This window comes from Thalassophryne amazonica, chromosome 7, assembly GCF_902500255.1.
Source record: "Thalassophryne amazonica chromosome 7, fThaAma1.1, whole genome shotgun sequence".
NCBI lineage: Eukaryota > Metazoa > Chordata > Actinopteri > Batrachoidiformes > Batrachoididae > Thalassophryne > Thalassophryne amazonica.
The window spans coordinates 68,089,595-68,108,026 of NC_047109.1; the positions used below are offsets into that span (position 1 = coordinate 68,089,595).

Sequence of the window (18,432 nt, forward strand, 5' to 3'; positions counted from 1 at the left end):
GCCAACAAACCAGGAGACAGTGTAATACATAATACATAAGCACATTAAAAAGGATGCTGAGGGTGAAGCGTCTTCCCGTCGTGAGGATGACAATTTAGGTTATATTATGAAGTTCATTTTGAACGAAAGGAAAACGTGTGCATGTTTTGTTAATTTGAGGGTTCAATTAAAGGAAAACGTGCGCACAAATTATCACGGCCAGGAAAACGTGAGCACATTTTATTAATTTGAGAGCACATTTTTTTAATTCGTTGGCTCAATTAAAGGAAAAGGTGCGCACAAATTATCATGGCCAGGAAACGTGAGCACATTTTATTAATTTGAGAGCACATTTTTTTAATTCGTTGGCTCAATTAAAGGAAAAGGTGCGCACAAATTATCATGGCCAGAAAAAAATATCACTTTAAGTGACCTCTCCCGGGTTCCATACTCCCATCGAGAGTTTTTGTAAATTAAGTTTGAAAAAAAAAGCTTCTGTTTATGTTTTGCTTCTGGAAACATGAGTCCGACGTGGATTTTGAACGTACAATGTGTGTGAGAACATAAATCATGCGCTCTGAACTTTTACACCGTGCGGTTCTGTGGTACAGTTTGAGGTGTCGCCAAGTACAGTGATTGAAAATATATCATCAGGCCAGCTTCAGGGCCAATACTGCCATGAACACTACTGGCCAGTAGATGGCAGTAGAGAAGATTTTATTTACATATATGTACTAAATTATAGAGGAGAATGTCTTTATTGAACAGTGTCTTGTCGAGGGGTGGGGATGGGGGGCTAACTCCTCAGTTTTCCAGAGAAGAGACAACTGATGCAATTCACCTCACAACCAACCTGTTCTAAGATGAAATGAAAGGTGCAGCTATTTTTTACACGTACATGATATTGTTGATATTTCAATATTTCAGGTGTGAGCAATAGTTTACAGAAGATGGAGAGGGTCTAGAACCTGTACCTATTCAGAAAAGGCAGCATACCATCACAGCCACGAACAACTGTGTCTCAGCAGAGAGTGTGTGACATCTGCAAGGAGGGAGCCACCTCAAGAAGTAGTCTGATAAGCAACCACACCATGGTAAAAGAACTCCTCTCATGATGCAAAGAACAAATTTCATTAGGTGAAACTGAAATGGAGAAAAGTGCATGATCGACATCTCAGGTGCAAATGAGCCCCAAGTGTCTCTTGGCCAACAGGCTGGATGCCCGTCCAGTGCTACTGAATCAACAAAGTTTAAGAGGTCAAAAGTGACACCCAGGGTAGAAGTTTGTGTGTTGTCTTCTTGCAGTTTTTGTCAACACGATTCATCAGAACCCCTAGCTTGTGTTTTCTCTGACAACATGGGAGCGTGTTGACTAGAGATTAATCTTAAGACTCATGAGGACTGTGTTAGAACATGTGTGTCAGACCTAGAGGGTGCTGGAAATGCTTCTGCTCTTGAAAAGTATTATCACAGGAAATGCTTGCGCATATGCACCACATCAGATCAAAGGAACCACAACCTCCACCACTTCTCAGGAGCTGACTATGGTGGGAAAATTGTTGGTATCTCCAAAAAGAGCTGGGTGAGTGCTTACTTGAAACTAGACAATCAATTGTTTCCGGGTACTTGGTGATGGTTCAATTCCAACAGAACTAGTCTATTGCCCCATATCACTCATGTAAACTACATGACAAGGTGTGATAAGTAATATGTATCCAGTTGGTGTGATCTTCCTGCCATTGAAGACTATGGTTGGAATATAAAGGATGGAGTGTTTGTTCCTGTGTGGTTTCTCAGTCATCCTGCCCCCTGAGCTGTCAGAGTTGATAGAGTATGTGTGTAAGTCTGGATGCAGCTGTTCAAAGAACAGTCTTCCTTGCACCTCTCTCTGCAGATGTTATGCTTGTGACTGTTGGAACATGATGAAAGTTGAGGTCCATGATGAGGATGTTGATGACTAAATGGGTGCTTGTGTATATTGTGCTGTTTAAGGTTGTCCATCATGGTGATTATGTCTCATGAGAAATCAGTCATTTTGATTACACCCAGTTCTCTCAGTTCCTGTCAAATTATTATGTTGTTTTTGTATATGAAGTGGTGATGCAAATTGTGTTGACAGATTGACAGATAATCATTTTTGACTGAATCTTCAGAGGTTGGGTTTGATTTTCTTTATTCTCTTTCTGAATTATTCATGCATGTACAAGAGAAACTTGCGATGAAAATAGATACTCTAAAAAATGAACTGTTGTCTCAATGAGAAAAAGTGATGTAACAATTTGCATTCAACTTAACTAAAGTTATTTCACCTTAATTAGAGACATCTTGTGGCATTAACTCAGTTGAAAGTTGAAATAACTTTAAAGTATCTATGCAAATTACTACATCAATTTTTTCTCATTGAGACAGCAGTTCCTTTTTTAGAGTGCATTTGGATTTCACTGTGTGATAACTAGTATTCCTTTTTCACTGTAGTTAGTTAACTGCATTGTTCCACTGTTGTACGCTCACCATGAATACCAGATTTGATCATGTTGTATATAATAACTGTATTCTGGAATAATCCATCCATGCAGAAGGATGTTGCAGATGTCATTTGTAGATATAATGGATGTGTGAAAAAAAAAGGGACTTTTTTTGTTCAGCGCAGTCATTAAGAATAATCCGCTGATGTAGAGTGTTGCAGCAGATGATCTTTTAATTTTGGTATCACAAGCCTTTTAGCTCCTTGCGTTGCTGAGCATACCGGATTGTTATTATCTTATCTGTTTGATGTAAATAATCATGATCATTTTCTTTCTTGTCAACATTCTTCCATGCCATCTCATCTATTTTGTTGCATGTTGCTATACAATAAATATGGTATATGTTTGAATTGACATTCCTTTTAGCATTATAATGATCATGTACTGTATTGGTTATTTTTGTCACTTCTGATTGGGTAATATAATTGCAAAATCAATTGCACAGTTCATTTCCTCGTGTATGAACACAAATAGATGGTGCTGCATATTTCTTATTATCTGTTTCTACTGGGTAATAAAAAGTATGTAGCACCTTCATAAAAGCAGCTTCAACCATTGCTGAGCTCTTAATCAGAAGTTGTTTGTGATTGGAACTTGTTAATTGCCACTTCCGGTCACTTTGAAAGTGCCATAAATGGACTCATTATTATCGAAAACACCCAAAACAAACTCAAGACATAGTAAATCGGTTCACTATTGACCAATATATGGGCGACCTTAGTTTTTGGGAGTCTGCAACAACGAAGGGCTCCCCACAGGGGGGTTGGAAAATGTGACCGCTTCCATAGTTTGATCCCAAGTGAACCCCCCCCCCAAAAAAGTCTAAAAATTTAATTTTAGCAAACAAATCCTACCGGAGCTGATTTCCTGACATAGCGGACCACACTAACAGGGATTCCTGCTCCCTTGCCGTCTCCTTTGATAAGCTAAATGTACTGTATAATCTTCCATTTCACAAAAATGAGGTTTCTCACAACTGTTAGCCTGCCGTAGCAACCCGCAGTGAGCAGATCTTGAGTTCTCTTCTTTTTTTCCACAGTGTTATGGGCACAAGGTAAAATGTGAAAGGCAAAGGAATACTTTACCAACATGGAGGTGCAACATGGTGGCCTCATTAAGGGGGGGCACTCACATATATATTTTTTTTTCTCCCAGGACAACCCAACCCAATCAACATGAAGGGGCATGCTTATACACCTTCCTCTCATCAGCGACAGCTACCAGTGAGGATTTTTCTGTTGGGAAAAAAAAAAGTCAGAAAACATTTATGACCGCTGAAAACAGGTTAAAAAAGCAGCACACTTATTGTTATAAGATACTGATATTGTTTTCAAAAAAATAGTTTCTTCCCTGTTTTTATAGACAATTACGTATTGACACTTTTTCAACAGTGAATTTCAACCGTAATTTTTTCATCCTCTGCAATGTGCAAAATTTAAGAGTTCATAATTTTGGGGCCTAATTAGCAAGTCACATTCATATACATTATTTAAAAGCTGGTGATGCAAATCTGGGAGAAAAACTATCTAATGTCTAGTTCAACATGTAAAAGCAGATGGCTATAGTGTTAAGTACTAGAATGTTACACAAACCACACAGCATCACATTATTTTAGATCACAATGTTCTGTGATCTAAAATAATGTGATGCTATTTAAAAGTAGATATTCCACTTTTTCAGCACAAAATAGCTGTTCTTGTTAAGTACTGGCATGTATTTTAAGATTTTTATTTTCCCTTGTAAAATATGAATGAAATTACAAATCCAAAATATAAAACTATAACACAATCCTAAAATACCATCAGCCGTATGAGCATGGTGTTCTTTATAATTTGCAGTTGTATAATTGGTACCATATAAAATGAAGTATAGATTTATTGTTATTTACATTAATTATTAAGATCCTGTCTTGTAAATCACTCCAGAGAGGTTAACAGATTACAAAAACAATGTTTCCAGTGTTTATTTTTCACTAGCTTTTGCATAATATTATATGACAAAGAGGTTATATTTACACACAAATGAAGTGGTTAGCAGCTAGCTAGACCAGGAATTGATGTCACCATGCTAATGTCCGCTAGATGTCTCGTAAATCACTCCACAGTTATCAGGTTACAAAAACAGTGTTTATTTCTCACTAGCTTTTACATAATATATGATAAAGGTAATATATTTAGCCAAAATTAAGTGAAGTTAGCAGCTAGCGACACCAGGAAGTGACATCACCACACTAATGTCCACAAGACCATACCATAAAAATAGGAACAGAATGTGACTTTTTAACCTCTTAAAATACACCCAGGTTAGCCAGCTTTAAAGTTGTACTTGAACTTTGAACAGACGGACAGATGGACGGACCGATGAACAGATGCAAAGACTTTGCAATACCCAATGGCCATATTTGATGGCCTCGGGTAAAAAATAATCAGTAAAACTTTGGAAGTGAAGCACAAAACTATCAATCACATAAAAAATAGCAAGAGTAATTAATAAATAGTTAAACGTATAGTGCCACTGGGGTTTTAAGACTGAAGTCATAAAAATGATTTTCTTTTGAAAGGCCTTATAGCTTTACGGGTGTGAGGAGCTGTGGTTTTGGAGAAAAATAATGCTATTGCACTATGTGGAAAATCTAAACAAATTGAACAGGGACTCTAACCAATGATCAATGTGTTGCGGTATGAACGCTCTACTGATGAGCTATTAAATAACACTATGAGGGATGACATAAACAAGCTCTATATGTATAGCATCCAGTCTTTCTATAGCAAGAATGATGTTTGAAGCTTAATTTTTTTTTAAACAGGTTTAAAAGTGAAAGGTTTTTCACCATGTATCTGTACACATTGATTTGACATCAGTTTTTCACACAAACGTATGTGTCCCTGTGGCCTGCTGAAACATGCTCACTGGGAACTTTAAGACCTGCTCCTTTATGTTAATTGGTCCTTGGTGATATCAGTTATGAGCAGGAGCCATACAGGCTAATTGGACTTGGTCGTCCGAGGGGAAAACAAAAAAAAAGTGATGCCGCCCACTTCCAAGTAGATACAAAGAGCTCATTTAAAGTTTATGAAAAATATGTCAGTTTGTTGTTACAGTTAATTATATACTAATGAACAAATGGTTATGAATGCTGTATGCCATTCCTCCAAATAAACAACCCTAAATTCTCCGCACTGCAGCTGGATCTTTAATATGGTTCATATTATTTTGTATTTTAGCATATTTAGGTTTTTAGCACATTTAAAATTTCAATATTCTTGTTTTGGTGTTAAAATCACAATTTTAAAGTATAATCTGACAATGTCCTTGATATCAGCTGTTCCTCAACCCTTGAGAGTAATAGATACACAGTTTGTGATTGACTGCAACACACAAAACAGTCTCTGATTGTTCATTGGCCATTGATAACCAATAAAATGGTGTTTATAGGGCGTGAAATCTCGTGAGCTCACACAGCAACCAGAATCTTTTTGCAGAACGTTTTGTTTCCATTTAGCTACTGTGGTGTAGTGGCTTTCAGTAAGATTTTTGCAAAAACTGTATTATTATACCACTACTTGGAGTGTTACTGTTGAGTGGATATTTTGTTCATCCCAACACACACCTCATCCTCACAGCAGTCTGAGAAAGACCCAGTATTTCCACCTTTAGAGTTGACAGCCAATACGACTGGAGAAGGTCTAAAATTGTCTTGATTTTGTCATTTTGCACATGACGCCGCGTGTGTTTCGGTCTCACTCACACTTGGAGTGTGGTATGTTTTTTTTAATGAGGCTTGTGTTTTATCAGCTGCAGCAAGGCTGCTGTTTCTGGGCTGAGAAGAAGCGCTGTGAAATAACTTGGCACAAATTTAACTGTCCTCCCTCCTACAGATCCCTGCAGTATCTGACGAGACTGCAAAGGCCACCTGCATGGCAAAGGCTGCACCACCCAAGGTAACGAGTCATTCTGGCTGTCAGCAGCTTCTTTTACCATTCTCGTCATCATCATCATCACAGTTGCCATCATCATCTGCAGTGCGCTGAGGTTGGTAACACAGTTTTCAATATTAGCTCACTTGTTTATTGTGGGTTAAAACAGGAATTAAAGCAGCACTATGTAAGATCATCTGCAAACAGTGTTGCCAAAGTAACTTCAAAAAGTTACTTTTTTAGCTGCTTTATACAGTTACTTCATGAGCAGCTTTATGTAATTACTTTATTAGAAGCTGCCAACAACTTGCAACTAATAAACAATGTAACAAATCAGGGAACTAGTAATCTAACTTGGTTACTCTTAAGATTGAGTAATCAGCAAAGTAACTAATCACTAAAGTAACTAATAGTTACTTTTCTGAGTACTCAGTCTGTCAAGGCGGGCAGTTGCCCGACACCAGGAGCGGTTGGACCCACGAAGCAGACTCCCAGACTTGGTTTAGGCGTGTCAGTAATCAAGGTCTGTATTCCAGGCTCAGGTTCAGCACACAGGTGATCAGTCAGCGGAGCAGAAGCACAATATGGGTTTGGCAAGAACGCAGTCATATTCAGGCAGGGTTCACAGGCACGAGCAAACAGAGTTATCAAGGATGAGGCAAAAAGGTGCGGTCGAGGAAAACAAAGCAAAACACGGTACACAGCAAGGCAAGAAATCAGGACGAAATACAAAGGCTGGGATGTGTGCATAGAGCGACAACAAACTGGCAGTGAGCTGTCAGACTGAGATGGTTTAAATAACTGGTGATGTAATTAGTGGAACAAGACACAGGTGTCAGGGAAGGTTCTGGAAGGGGGTGTGACCAGGAAGACAAAGGTAAGTGCAAGAGAGTGAAGGGAGGAAAACACAGTGGAGTGATGAAAGTAACAAAGACACGTGATCAAGTGCAAGAGCGGGAGTGATTGAAAATACAAAACAGACAAACAAAGTGTGAGACAAAAACACAATGGTTGGTGCAGTGATATGGAGTGGGAACATATTTGGGCTGGCACGAAAGAAACATAGAACAATGAACAGAGCTAAAACAGAAACATATAAACCAGTCCTGACAGAACCAAAATGGCAGTAAACAAAGAAATCAATTATCTTAACAATAACTGGAGTGAGATGGATCAAAATATAAAAGTGAATGCAATAAACAATGGTGAGATGACAGTATAAACTAAGACTGAATAATGAACAGAATGACAGCCAGTGACTATAAGATATAAATAATAAGACTTAACAGATAAATAATAAATGGAACATAATCAAAGATAAATAATGACCAATACCTGTGACAAAAGCAAAATACCAAAAATGTGATAAACCGAACTGTAGACCAAAGCATAAATGAACAGAAACAAATTAGGACTGAAGTGACTATACATGACTAAAAGACAAAAGGCTCAGAACATGAAAGAGGAAAAACCCAAATCAAACCCCAGATCAGGCCGAAATCGTGACACAGTCTTAAAAATAACCAAGTTAGATTACGAGTTACTTTATAGTTACATTCAGCAGCTGCCGACAAGTTGTCCACAGCTGCTAATGAAGTAACTGTAAAAAGTAACTAATAAAGTAACTTTTCAAAGTCACTTTGGCAACACTGTCTACAAGTAACAGACTGCATGCATATATATATATATATATATATATATATATATATATATATATATATATATATATATATATATATATATATATATATATATATATATATACGAGATCTGTTAGAAAACTATCCGACCTTTTTATTTTTTAAAAAAACTATATGGATTTGAATCATGTGCGCTTGCATTAGCCAAGCTTGAACCTTCATGCGCATGCGTTAGTTTTTTCACGCCTGTCGGTTGCGTCATTCGCCTGTGGGCAGGCTTTGAGTGAGCACTGGTCCACCCCCCTTGTCGGATTTTCATTGTCAGGAAAATGGCTGAGCAATTGGAGCAGCGCTGAATCAAATTTTTCCAGAAACTGTGAGAGACAGCCAGGTGGAAACCATTTGGAAGATTCAGACGGCTTTCGGTGAGGATATTCTCGGCGTCACACAGATTAAGGAGCATTACATCCAAATTACAGATGGCCCACAGCGCCGCGCTCCGAGCGGCCATCGACAGGCTGAAACGACCAGATCATTTCCAAAGTGAAGGCTGTGTTGATCCGGGACGTCGTCTGACTACCAGAGAAATTGCAGAAGAGGTGTACATCAGCACTTTTGCGGCACATTACACTGTTACAGGAGATTTTGTAATGAAAGACGTGAGGAGGAATTCGCGTGTCGGGACGGAGCCGCAATGGCGCGCAACAAAAAGCACGTCAGTGTTGGAAATCTCACAGGACAAGTTGTGACATGCCCAGCTGTTACACAATTTCTTGGATACTGACTCGATTGAAAAGCCACCGAAAGCCGTCCGAATGACACAACTGACAGGCGTGAAAAAACTCACACATGCGCACGAAGGTTCAAGCTTGGCTGATGCAAGCGCACATGATTCAAATCCATATAGTTTTTTAAAAAAATAAAAAGGTCGGATAGTTTTCTAACAGGCCTTGTGTGTGTGTATATATGCAGCCGATCTGCTCTGTGTCAGCCTGATCCCGTCATATCTCAGAAGCTAAGTAGTGTGGGGCCTGGTTCGTACTTGGATGGGAGACCTCTTTGGAACACCAGCGTGTGTGTGTTTCTCCAGGTTACACTGGAGTTGCATCAGGAAGGGCATCCGGCATAAAACTTGTGCCAATGCGGATGTGGCTGTATCCGCTGTGGCGACCCTGAACAAAAAAACGGGAGCAGCTGAATGGACAACAACTACAACATACAGTGAGGAAAATAAGTATTTGAACACCCTGCGGTTTTGCAAGTTCTCCCACTTAGAAATCAAGGAGGGGTCTGAAATTTTCATCTTAGGTGCATGTCCACTGTAAGAGACATAATCTTAAAAAAATATCTGGAAATGAGAATGTATGATTTTTTTAATAATTTATTTGTATGTTACTGCTGCAAATAAGTATTTGAACACCTACCAACCAGCAAGAATTCTGGCTCACACAGACCTGTTAATTTTTCTTTAAGAAGCCCTCTTATTCTGCACTTTACCTGTATTAATTGCACCTGTTTGAACTTGTTACCTGTATAAAAGACACCTGTTCACACACTCAATCAATCACACTCCAACCTGTCCACCATAGCCAAGACCAAAGAGCTGTCTAAAGACACCAAGGACAAAACTGTAGACCTGCACAAGGCTGGGATGGACTACAGGACAACAGGCAAGCAGCTTGGTAGAAGACAACAACTTTATGATTATTTATTAGAAAGTGGAAGAAACACAAGATGACTGTCAATCTCCCAATCTCCGATCTTACTTTGTGGGGTAAGGATGATTCTGAGAAAGCTAAAGAACTACACAGGAGGACCTGGTTAATGACCTGAAGAGAGCTGGGACCACAGTCACAAAGATTACATTAGTAACACATGATGCTGTCATGGTTTAAAATCCTGCAGGTAAGGTCCCCCTGCTCAAGCCAGCACATGTCCAGGCCCATTTGAAGTTCACCATTGACCATCTGGATGATCCAGAGGAGGCATGGGAGAAGGTCATGTGGTCAGATGAGACCAGAATAGAGCTTTTTGGAATCAACTCCACTTACCATGTTTAGATGATGAGAACAACCTCAAGAAAACCATCCCAACCGTGAAGCATGGGGGTGGAAACATCATACTCTGGGGGTGCTCTTCTGCAAAGGGGACAGGATGACTGCACCGTATTGAAGGGAGGAGCATTTCAAGGTCCTGGAGTGGCCTGGCCAGTCTCCAGACCTGAACTCAATAGAAAATCTTTGGAGGGAGCTGAAACTCCAAACCTGAAAGATTAGGAAAAGATCTATATGGAGGAATGGGCCAAAATCCCTGCTGCAGTGTTTGAAAACTTCGTCAAGAATTACAGGAAACATTGACATCTGTAATTGCAAACAAAGGATACTGTACCAAATATTAACATTGATTTTCACAGATGTTCAAATACTTATTTGCAGCAATAACATACAAATAAATTATTAAAAAATCATACATTGTGATTTCCAGATTTATTTTTTTAGATTATGTCTCTCACAGTGGACATGCACCTAAGATGAAAATTTCAGAACCCTCCATGATTTCTAAGTGGGAGAACTTGCAAAATCGCAGGGTGTTCAAATACTTATTTTCCTCACTATATATATATATATATATAAGACAACTCTGCATGACTTCACCCTTCAGGTTTCTATGAAGAAAAAAAGAGCCGATTTGAAGCCCAGAAATGGCTGCTCTGCATGTTACCATGTCGGCAGTGCAGTGCTTACTCTGCCTACATCACGACTAACTAAATGGAAATAAAGATTGAGCATGAATGAGACCTTGCATGGGCTGGATGAGACAAGTGAAACCAGAACACGCCCCCTATCTTTGAGTTACCAAACAACGTACGCTAACAGGCTAGCCTCTATTTGGGTGTTTATTAAATCATGTTGTCAAACAACACCAAAATGTCCAGCCAAACCCCCAACACACAACAGGTTTTTATATAGTACTGCTGGGCAAAGATGACGAAGAAGAGGAGGAGAACATTTCCATGTTTCAGCAACTACAAGAGATTAGTAAGGAAGAAGTGAGGGCTGCTATGAAGGTAGTTGGTCCTAATGACATTCCAGTGGAGGCATGGAAATGTCTAGGAGAGATGGCAGTAGAGTTTCTAACCAGATTGTTTAATAAAATCTTGGAAAGTGAGAGGATGCATGAGGAGTGGAGACAAAGTGTGCTGGAGCCTATTTTCAAGAAGTTATGGAAAAGAGTAGTAGAAGCTAGGCTGAGAAAACAGGTGAAGATCTGTAAACAGCAATATAGTTTCATGCCAAGAAAGAGCACTACAGATGCAATGTTTGCTCTGAGAATACTGTTGGAGAAGTACAGAGAAGGCCAGAAAGAGTTACATTGTGTGCTCGTGGACTTAGAAAAAAGCTTATGATAGGGTGCCAAGAGAAGAGCTGTGGTATTGTATGAGGAAGTCTGGAGTGGCAGAGAAGTATGTTAGGGTAGTGCAGGACATGTACATGAATAGTGTGACAGCACTGAGATGCACAGTAGGAATGCCAGACTCATTCAAGATGGAGGTGGGATTACACCAAGGATCAGCTCTGAGTCCTTTCTTGTTTGCAGTGGTGATGGACAGGTTGACGGATGAGATCAGACAGGAGTCTCCATGGACTAAGATGTTTGCAGATGACATTGGGCCTCATGTATCAATGTTGCGCACTTGTGGCGTAAATTTACGGCGTAAACTTGAAATACACCAAAGTCACCGTGACATGTATCAAGCAGGGCACACCTGCCCATTTCTGGCGTATGCCTGACGTGATCTTGATAAATGCGGCGGGTGGAAACGATCGTAATTATAATAAACACGCCCATAAATATTCAGACTCCGCTTCAGACACACCCTCATTTTACGACATGGAAGTCGGGAAGACGGCAATGAAAAAGAACTCCACCAATCACGACGCGTGCCAATAGAGCGTCAAAAGCGGCTGTCGTATCAATTGTTTTGTAGTATATAATCAATAAAGTGTTACAGTGGTCCCTCATTAATCGCTGGACTTACGTTCTAAAACATAGCCTGAAATACGCGAAACCGCGACGTAGTCAGTGTTATTTTTTACAATTATTATAGACGTTTTAAGGCTCTCAAACATTTGTTTGAGAATTAAAAATAGAACATTTTCCTATAAATAATTATGATGGCATTTAGAACTAACGAATTAATTTTAACGATCAACGAACGAGGTCCAACACATAAGAAATTATTAATAGTGACTGACCAGTATGTCACAGATCGCTCCTCTGCGTCCTGACGCTGCGCCTTTTCCCACTCACACCTGGCTGCAGCAGGTGTGTGTTTCCGTGTGACAAACACAGTTATGAGTAGTTGTTGGCGCTCTTTTCTCTTCTGGGCAACAAGATTCTTATAAACAGATACACAGAACACAGAACACTGTAAAAAAAAATAAAGGCATGCAAAATTGGACTAAATACTCCGCGAGACTCCGAGGCCACGACAGGTGAATGGCGTTATAGCGAGGGACCACTGTATTCTCTTTTCACATGTCAATAAATTCTTGACATGTGGATATTTGCTCGCTCAATTAATAAGACACGCCTAACCTGTCAGATTTCTTTATTTTTTAAATGTATTTCTGTATTTATTTTATTGTGACAACCGAATGGAGACGGCAAAACCTGGTTGCAGCACAGGCGAATTAAGGGAATGATGAAACTACAGTTGTTATTATCAATTTCATTGTCTAAAACGATCACACCACATGAAGTTGAGCTCAGCGCTGCTCTGGCTCCAGGTTCGAAGTCTGGAGAAAAAGGCGAGCAGCGCTTTCCTTCCTGCCAGCGCTGTAGCCACGGATCGTGCTCCATAACACTCCCGCAAAGGCGGGATTTGTATTGATTATTATGTAGTATAATCAGGAAAGTGTTATTTATGTAACATATGCATTGATTTGTATAATGGCACTGTTTATCATGTTGATCATCTTCATTTTTATGTAGATTCCAGCGCTGGTTCATTTTGGTGTATAATTTACGCCACCTCTCGACCTGGTGTATATTTTCAGCGCAGCGTACGCCAACGACCACATTGATAAATGCCAAGTAGCGCAACCGTTTTGGCGTACACCCCATATACGCTCAAATATCGCCGTACGCAACATTGATACATGAGGCCCATTGTGATCTGTAGTGAGAGTAGAGAGCAAGTTGAGTCTAGTCTGGAGAGGTGGAGATAGGCTTTGGAGAGAAGGGGAATGAAAGTCAGTAGAAGCAAGACTGAGTACATCTGTGTGAATGGGAAGGAGCCCAGTGGAATAGTGCAGTTACAAGGAGTAGAAGTGGTGAAAGTAGAGAAGAGTTTAAATATTTGGGGTCAACTGTTCAAAGTAATGGAGAATGTGGTAGAGAGGTGAAAAAGAGAGTGCAAGCAGGGTGGAGTGGGTGGAGAAAGGTGGCAGGAGTGATTTCTGACCGAAGAATATCAGCAAGAGTGAAGGGGAAAGTTTATAAGACAGTAGTGAGACCAGCTATGTTGTACGGCTTAGAGCTGGTGGCACTAACACAAAGACAGGAGGCAGACCTGGAGGTGGCAGAACTGAAGATGTTGAGATTCTCTTTGGGACTGATGAGAATGGACAAGATTAGGAATGAACATATCAGAGGGACAGCTCAGGTGGGATGGTTTGGAGACAAAGTCAGAGAGGCGAGATTGAGATGGTTTGGACATATGCAGAGGAGGGACCCAGGATATACAGGGAAAAGGATGCTGAGGATGGAGCCACCAGGCAGGAGGAGAAGAGGGAGGCCAAGGAGGAAGTTTATGGATGTGCTGAGGGAGGACATGCAGGTGGTTGGTGTGACAGAGGAAGATAAAGAGGACAGGGTGAGATGGAAACGATTGATCTGCTGTGGCAACCCCTAACGGCACAGCCGAAAGACAAAGAACATATATATATATATATATATATATATATATATATATATATATATATATATATATATATATATATATATATATATATATATATATATATATATATATATACACACATATACAAAGTGCCTCCACAAATTATTCACAGCGCTTCACTTTTTCCACATTTTGTTATGTTATAGCCTTATTCCAAAATGGAATAAATTAATTTTTTCCCTCAAAATTCTACTCGAAACACCCCATAATGAATGACTACTGAAGATAACTCAGACAGAACAATGGGAGAGAAAGAGTCTAACCAAATACCAGCATTACTGAAAGCAGCCGAACATAAAGATATGTCTTTGGGATGGTTATGAATAATTTTTTCTCTAATAGTTAAAATTTTATTTGCAAAGAAAGTCATGAAGTCATTACTAGTTAAAGTTAAAGGAATTCTCGGCTCAATAGAGCTCTGACTCTGTCAGCCTGGCTACAGTACTGAAAAGAAACCTGGGGTTGTTCTTATTTTCTTCAATTAGTGATGAATAGTAAGATGTCCTAGCTTTATGGAGGGCTTTTTTATAGAGCAACAGACTGTTTTTCCAGGCTAAATGAAGATCTTCTAAATTTCCTTTCCAGCTTACGGGCTATCTGCTTTAAGCTGCGAGTTTGTGGGTTATACCACGGAGTCAGGCACTTCTTTGATTAATTAATAAGCTGGAGTGGAAGATTGCTGCTAATCCTCCTCCTCGACCCGTGCTTCGAGCATTCTGACAGTTAGTGTGACTCGGGGGTGTTGACTCATTTAAACTAACATATTCATCCTGCTGTAACCAGGTTTCTGTAAGGCAGAATAAATCAATATGTTGATCAATTATTATATCATTTACTAACAGGGACTTAGAAGAGAGAGACCTAATATTCAATAAACCACATTTAACTGTTTTAGTCTGTGGTGCAGTTGAAGGTGCTATATTATTTTTTCTTTTTGAATTTTTATGCTTAAATTGATTTTTACTGGTTATTAGTGGTCTGGGAGCAGGCACCGTCTCTACGGGGATGGGGTATTGGGGGGATGGCAGGGGGAGAGAAGCTGCAGAGAGGTGTGTAAGACTACAACTCTCTGCAACCACTGTACATTAAACTGACTTTATTGATGAGTCTGACCCCTTTGAAAAGTGACCAAATTACATGTGTTCATATTGAGTTTGGTGATGTGTTCACCGGCAAAACACGCCCCTAGAGGTTAAATGCCTGGATGGCCGACCTTGAGAATAAAGTTAACCAAACAAAAAAACTAACTTCATCTAAATTTAATTGGATGGAGTGAGTGGGGGTCCATGATGTCTGTGTCTGATGCTGTGGTTGCTCTACTGAGCAGGCGGTGTATCTGAGTGGAGGTGGTCAGGTGATCCCAGGATTGTGGGCTAATTGACTGAGGCTCCCCTGACATACTGGTAGAACATCACTGTCCAGTGTTGCCAACTTGGCAACTTTCTAAATCTGGTGACTTTCCAAACCCTCTTGACTACTTATTTTCTCAAAAGTGACTAGCGACAAATCTCACAACTTTTCCTGGCATCACTGGAGACTTTTCTGGTGTTTGTGATCTAGTCTCTGTTCTGACCAAGCGGCAGCGGTTCTCCCCACCTCCACTGCTGCTGCAAGGCCACAGAGCCCGATTGCAAAGCACTGAGTGGAGGGATATCTACAATCCTCCGTGTTCAAACATGCACGCCTGATGCCTCTGCGGCTGTTCCTGCATTGAATGTCAAACTTAACTCGGACTCGCTCAGCCAACTTACCTCATTTTTGCGCTGTGACTAATTAGTCTCCAGACTTTTAGAATCCCTTGCCTTGAGAAGTTATGTTATTTTAAAAAGTGAAAATAAACAAACAAAGCAACAGTCAAGTTTATTTCTAGTTCAATATTATTGAGGTGTTTCTATTCACTATTTTGTCTGTCATGTTTTTTTAACAGATACATTAACAGTAAAACAAACAGCAAATGAACAAAGGATGAGGCCACAATAACACTCGCAGTATTATCATTATAAATAGAAAGAGACAGAAAAAAATAAATTGTACAGTAACAAAAGTAAAGTCATTCTTTAACATTAATTCTTTAAAAAAAATCCTTATAAAGTGTAGCAGTTTTATATTTGGAAGAGTCTATAAGCTTAATACTGCTTATATATTGTTCAAAGTCAGCCAGAAGTTCATGTAAATTCCTTTTCAATACTCTACATTTATGAATATGGACTTTACCAAACAATATTAAAACACTGATAATGTATTCAATGATCTCTCCCACATTTTTTTCCCTACAGCATCTGTGATGATGCCATACTATGCAAATAATATGCAGATTAGATCATGACATCATTTTGAGACATTTAGGACAGCCAATAGTTACTTTTCTTACTGAGGAGTTGGCAGCACTGTCATTGTCCTCTCCCACTCCATTGTCTGTGCTGTTTCATTCCTGTGTGCTGCTCCATCACTGTAGTCACAAGAGTGTCTGTTAAGCCTGAACATAGGAGTGTGGATTCATACCTGAGCAAATAAGAGTCTGTGGGCTTGATTTAGTAAATGTTTGCGTGTGTAAAAATGTGTGCATACACCTGCATCCTGACTTACTAACAGTGTGCAACAAGGAATGCCTCTGTAAGCGCGTCTTTGACTTCATGAATATGCAATTTGGGGTTTGTCTACCCAAGAGCACAAAACTGTGGGAGGAAACATGCAAATAGGTGAGGTTTGCGCATGCAAATCGAGGTCACTTAGCAAGTGCTGATAGAGTCTGGGTTTTACAGCTTTGAAAACTTGTTCAGTGATTGCACTTGACAGAATGCTGTTCCTGCACAGACATCACACAGACTGAAAAAAGAAAATAATTTATTATAAATGGTATGTGCAGGACATCAGCTGTGCACAAAGGATGCACCGTGCTTGAACACAATCATGCACCAGCTATTAACAAACAAACATATAAATACGGTCTCTTGTTTTGGACATTTGGTGAATTTCAATGTCTGATCGGAAATTGTATTATTTTTCCTTCTTTTCTATTTGTTGCCAGCATAAGAACACAGTTATGTATCAAAGTTTGTGTATATAATGTGCAAGGTGCTTACTGCAAGTGACAGTACTCCTGATCAGAACACAAGCGAAGGAAGTCAAAGCAAGAAATGATTTAAAATGTCACGTGGATTTGAACAAGTTCTGGTTAACAATGTGAAACAGCACAGCATGCAATCAGTTTGAAAAATAGATGACGCATTGGAGAAATGGTGATAGTACATATCATATAGACAGCATTAGATAAATCAATAAAATATACTGCATTAGAGTACTGTTGTCTTCCATGCCCATTAGATCTGGGTAAAGTGGTGCCTTGCACCTGCATCCAGTAATTTATTTGGCTGATTTAATTTAATTTGGTGCTTATGGCCATTAACAGGCCCAAAACCTTTATTTTCATACTGTTGTCTGTCACATTACTGCCCACTATCCATTACACATTTATTCTCAAATATTGACATCATGCCTCTTGCATCAGTGGTCTCTGATCACTCAGTTATTAAGTTTACAGATTCGCTGCCCTGTTTAGTGGAACAACAACCTTATTTATCACTGCGGTGACACATTAACTCCTCAACTACGACTGAACTCAAAGCCAGACTGTCTGATATCTTCAGGTCAGATTGAGTGATCAAAATGACACTCAACATATTGCTCCACCTATATTAAAACCACGCCCCCAAAAACAATTTCACCTTGGTTCCGTGATTACTTGTGTGACCTCAAGCACAAGGCTAGAGGTCTAGAACAAAAATGGCATAGATCAAAATTAGAAGTATTCCACCTCGTGCGGTGTGATGTATTCTAGATTAGAAGCATGCACTATTGGCTACAAAGCAGCCTATTACTCTGATTTGATCAACAAAAACAAGCATAACGCAAAGTTCTTGTTCAACACGGTGGCAACACTTAGTGCCCCTTCACACATAGTGTAAAGTTTGAATGAAGTGCACACTTAGTGCACATGATGCATTAAGTGGATGCACTTGTGTGCAAACCGTGCAATGTCGTCCCTGTCACCAATGCCTCGTACACCTGTTGCTACAACTATTTGCGCACACAAGCACCTGAAAGGCAAAGTGTGCGCTGTGTGAATCCATCGTACCCTCTCGCAGCATGTGTTGGCCAAATTCCAGGTGACACACACAAACACCTAACACCGCTCACATGGCACTAAGAAAATGTGTGGCCAGTCGCACTCTTGACACAACAAGAGACTGCAGACGACCACTGTCGTATTGCCGTGAAATTTGTCTTCGTTCCCCACGAGTGTGACTTTGCAAACACACACACTGACACTTGGGTGTGTGCACTTCATTCACAGTAGATGTGGCTTCCGACAGAAGCAGCTGTGGTGATCTGTCATCCTGGACATT

General features: G+C 39.8%; 1 protein-coding gene across 1 annotated transcript in view; it reads left to right on the forward strand.

Annotated features, from left to right (window-relative positions):
• The window catches only part of si:ch211-113g11.6 (uncharacterized protein LOC559008 homolog), a 178,075-nt gene that overhangs the window by 35,804 nt on the left and 123,839 nt on the right, over positions 1 to 18,432 (forward strand). Inside the window, exon 3 of the mRNA XM_034174381.1 lies at positions 6,383 to 6,445. Coding sequence (XP_034030272.1) covers positions 6,383 to 6,445 — 63 coding nt within the window. The remainder of the gene's footprint in view (positions 1 to 6,382; positions 6,446 to 18,432) is intronic.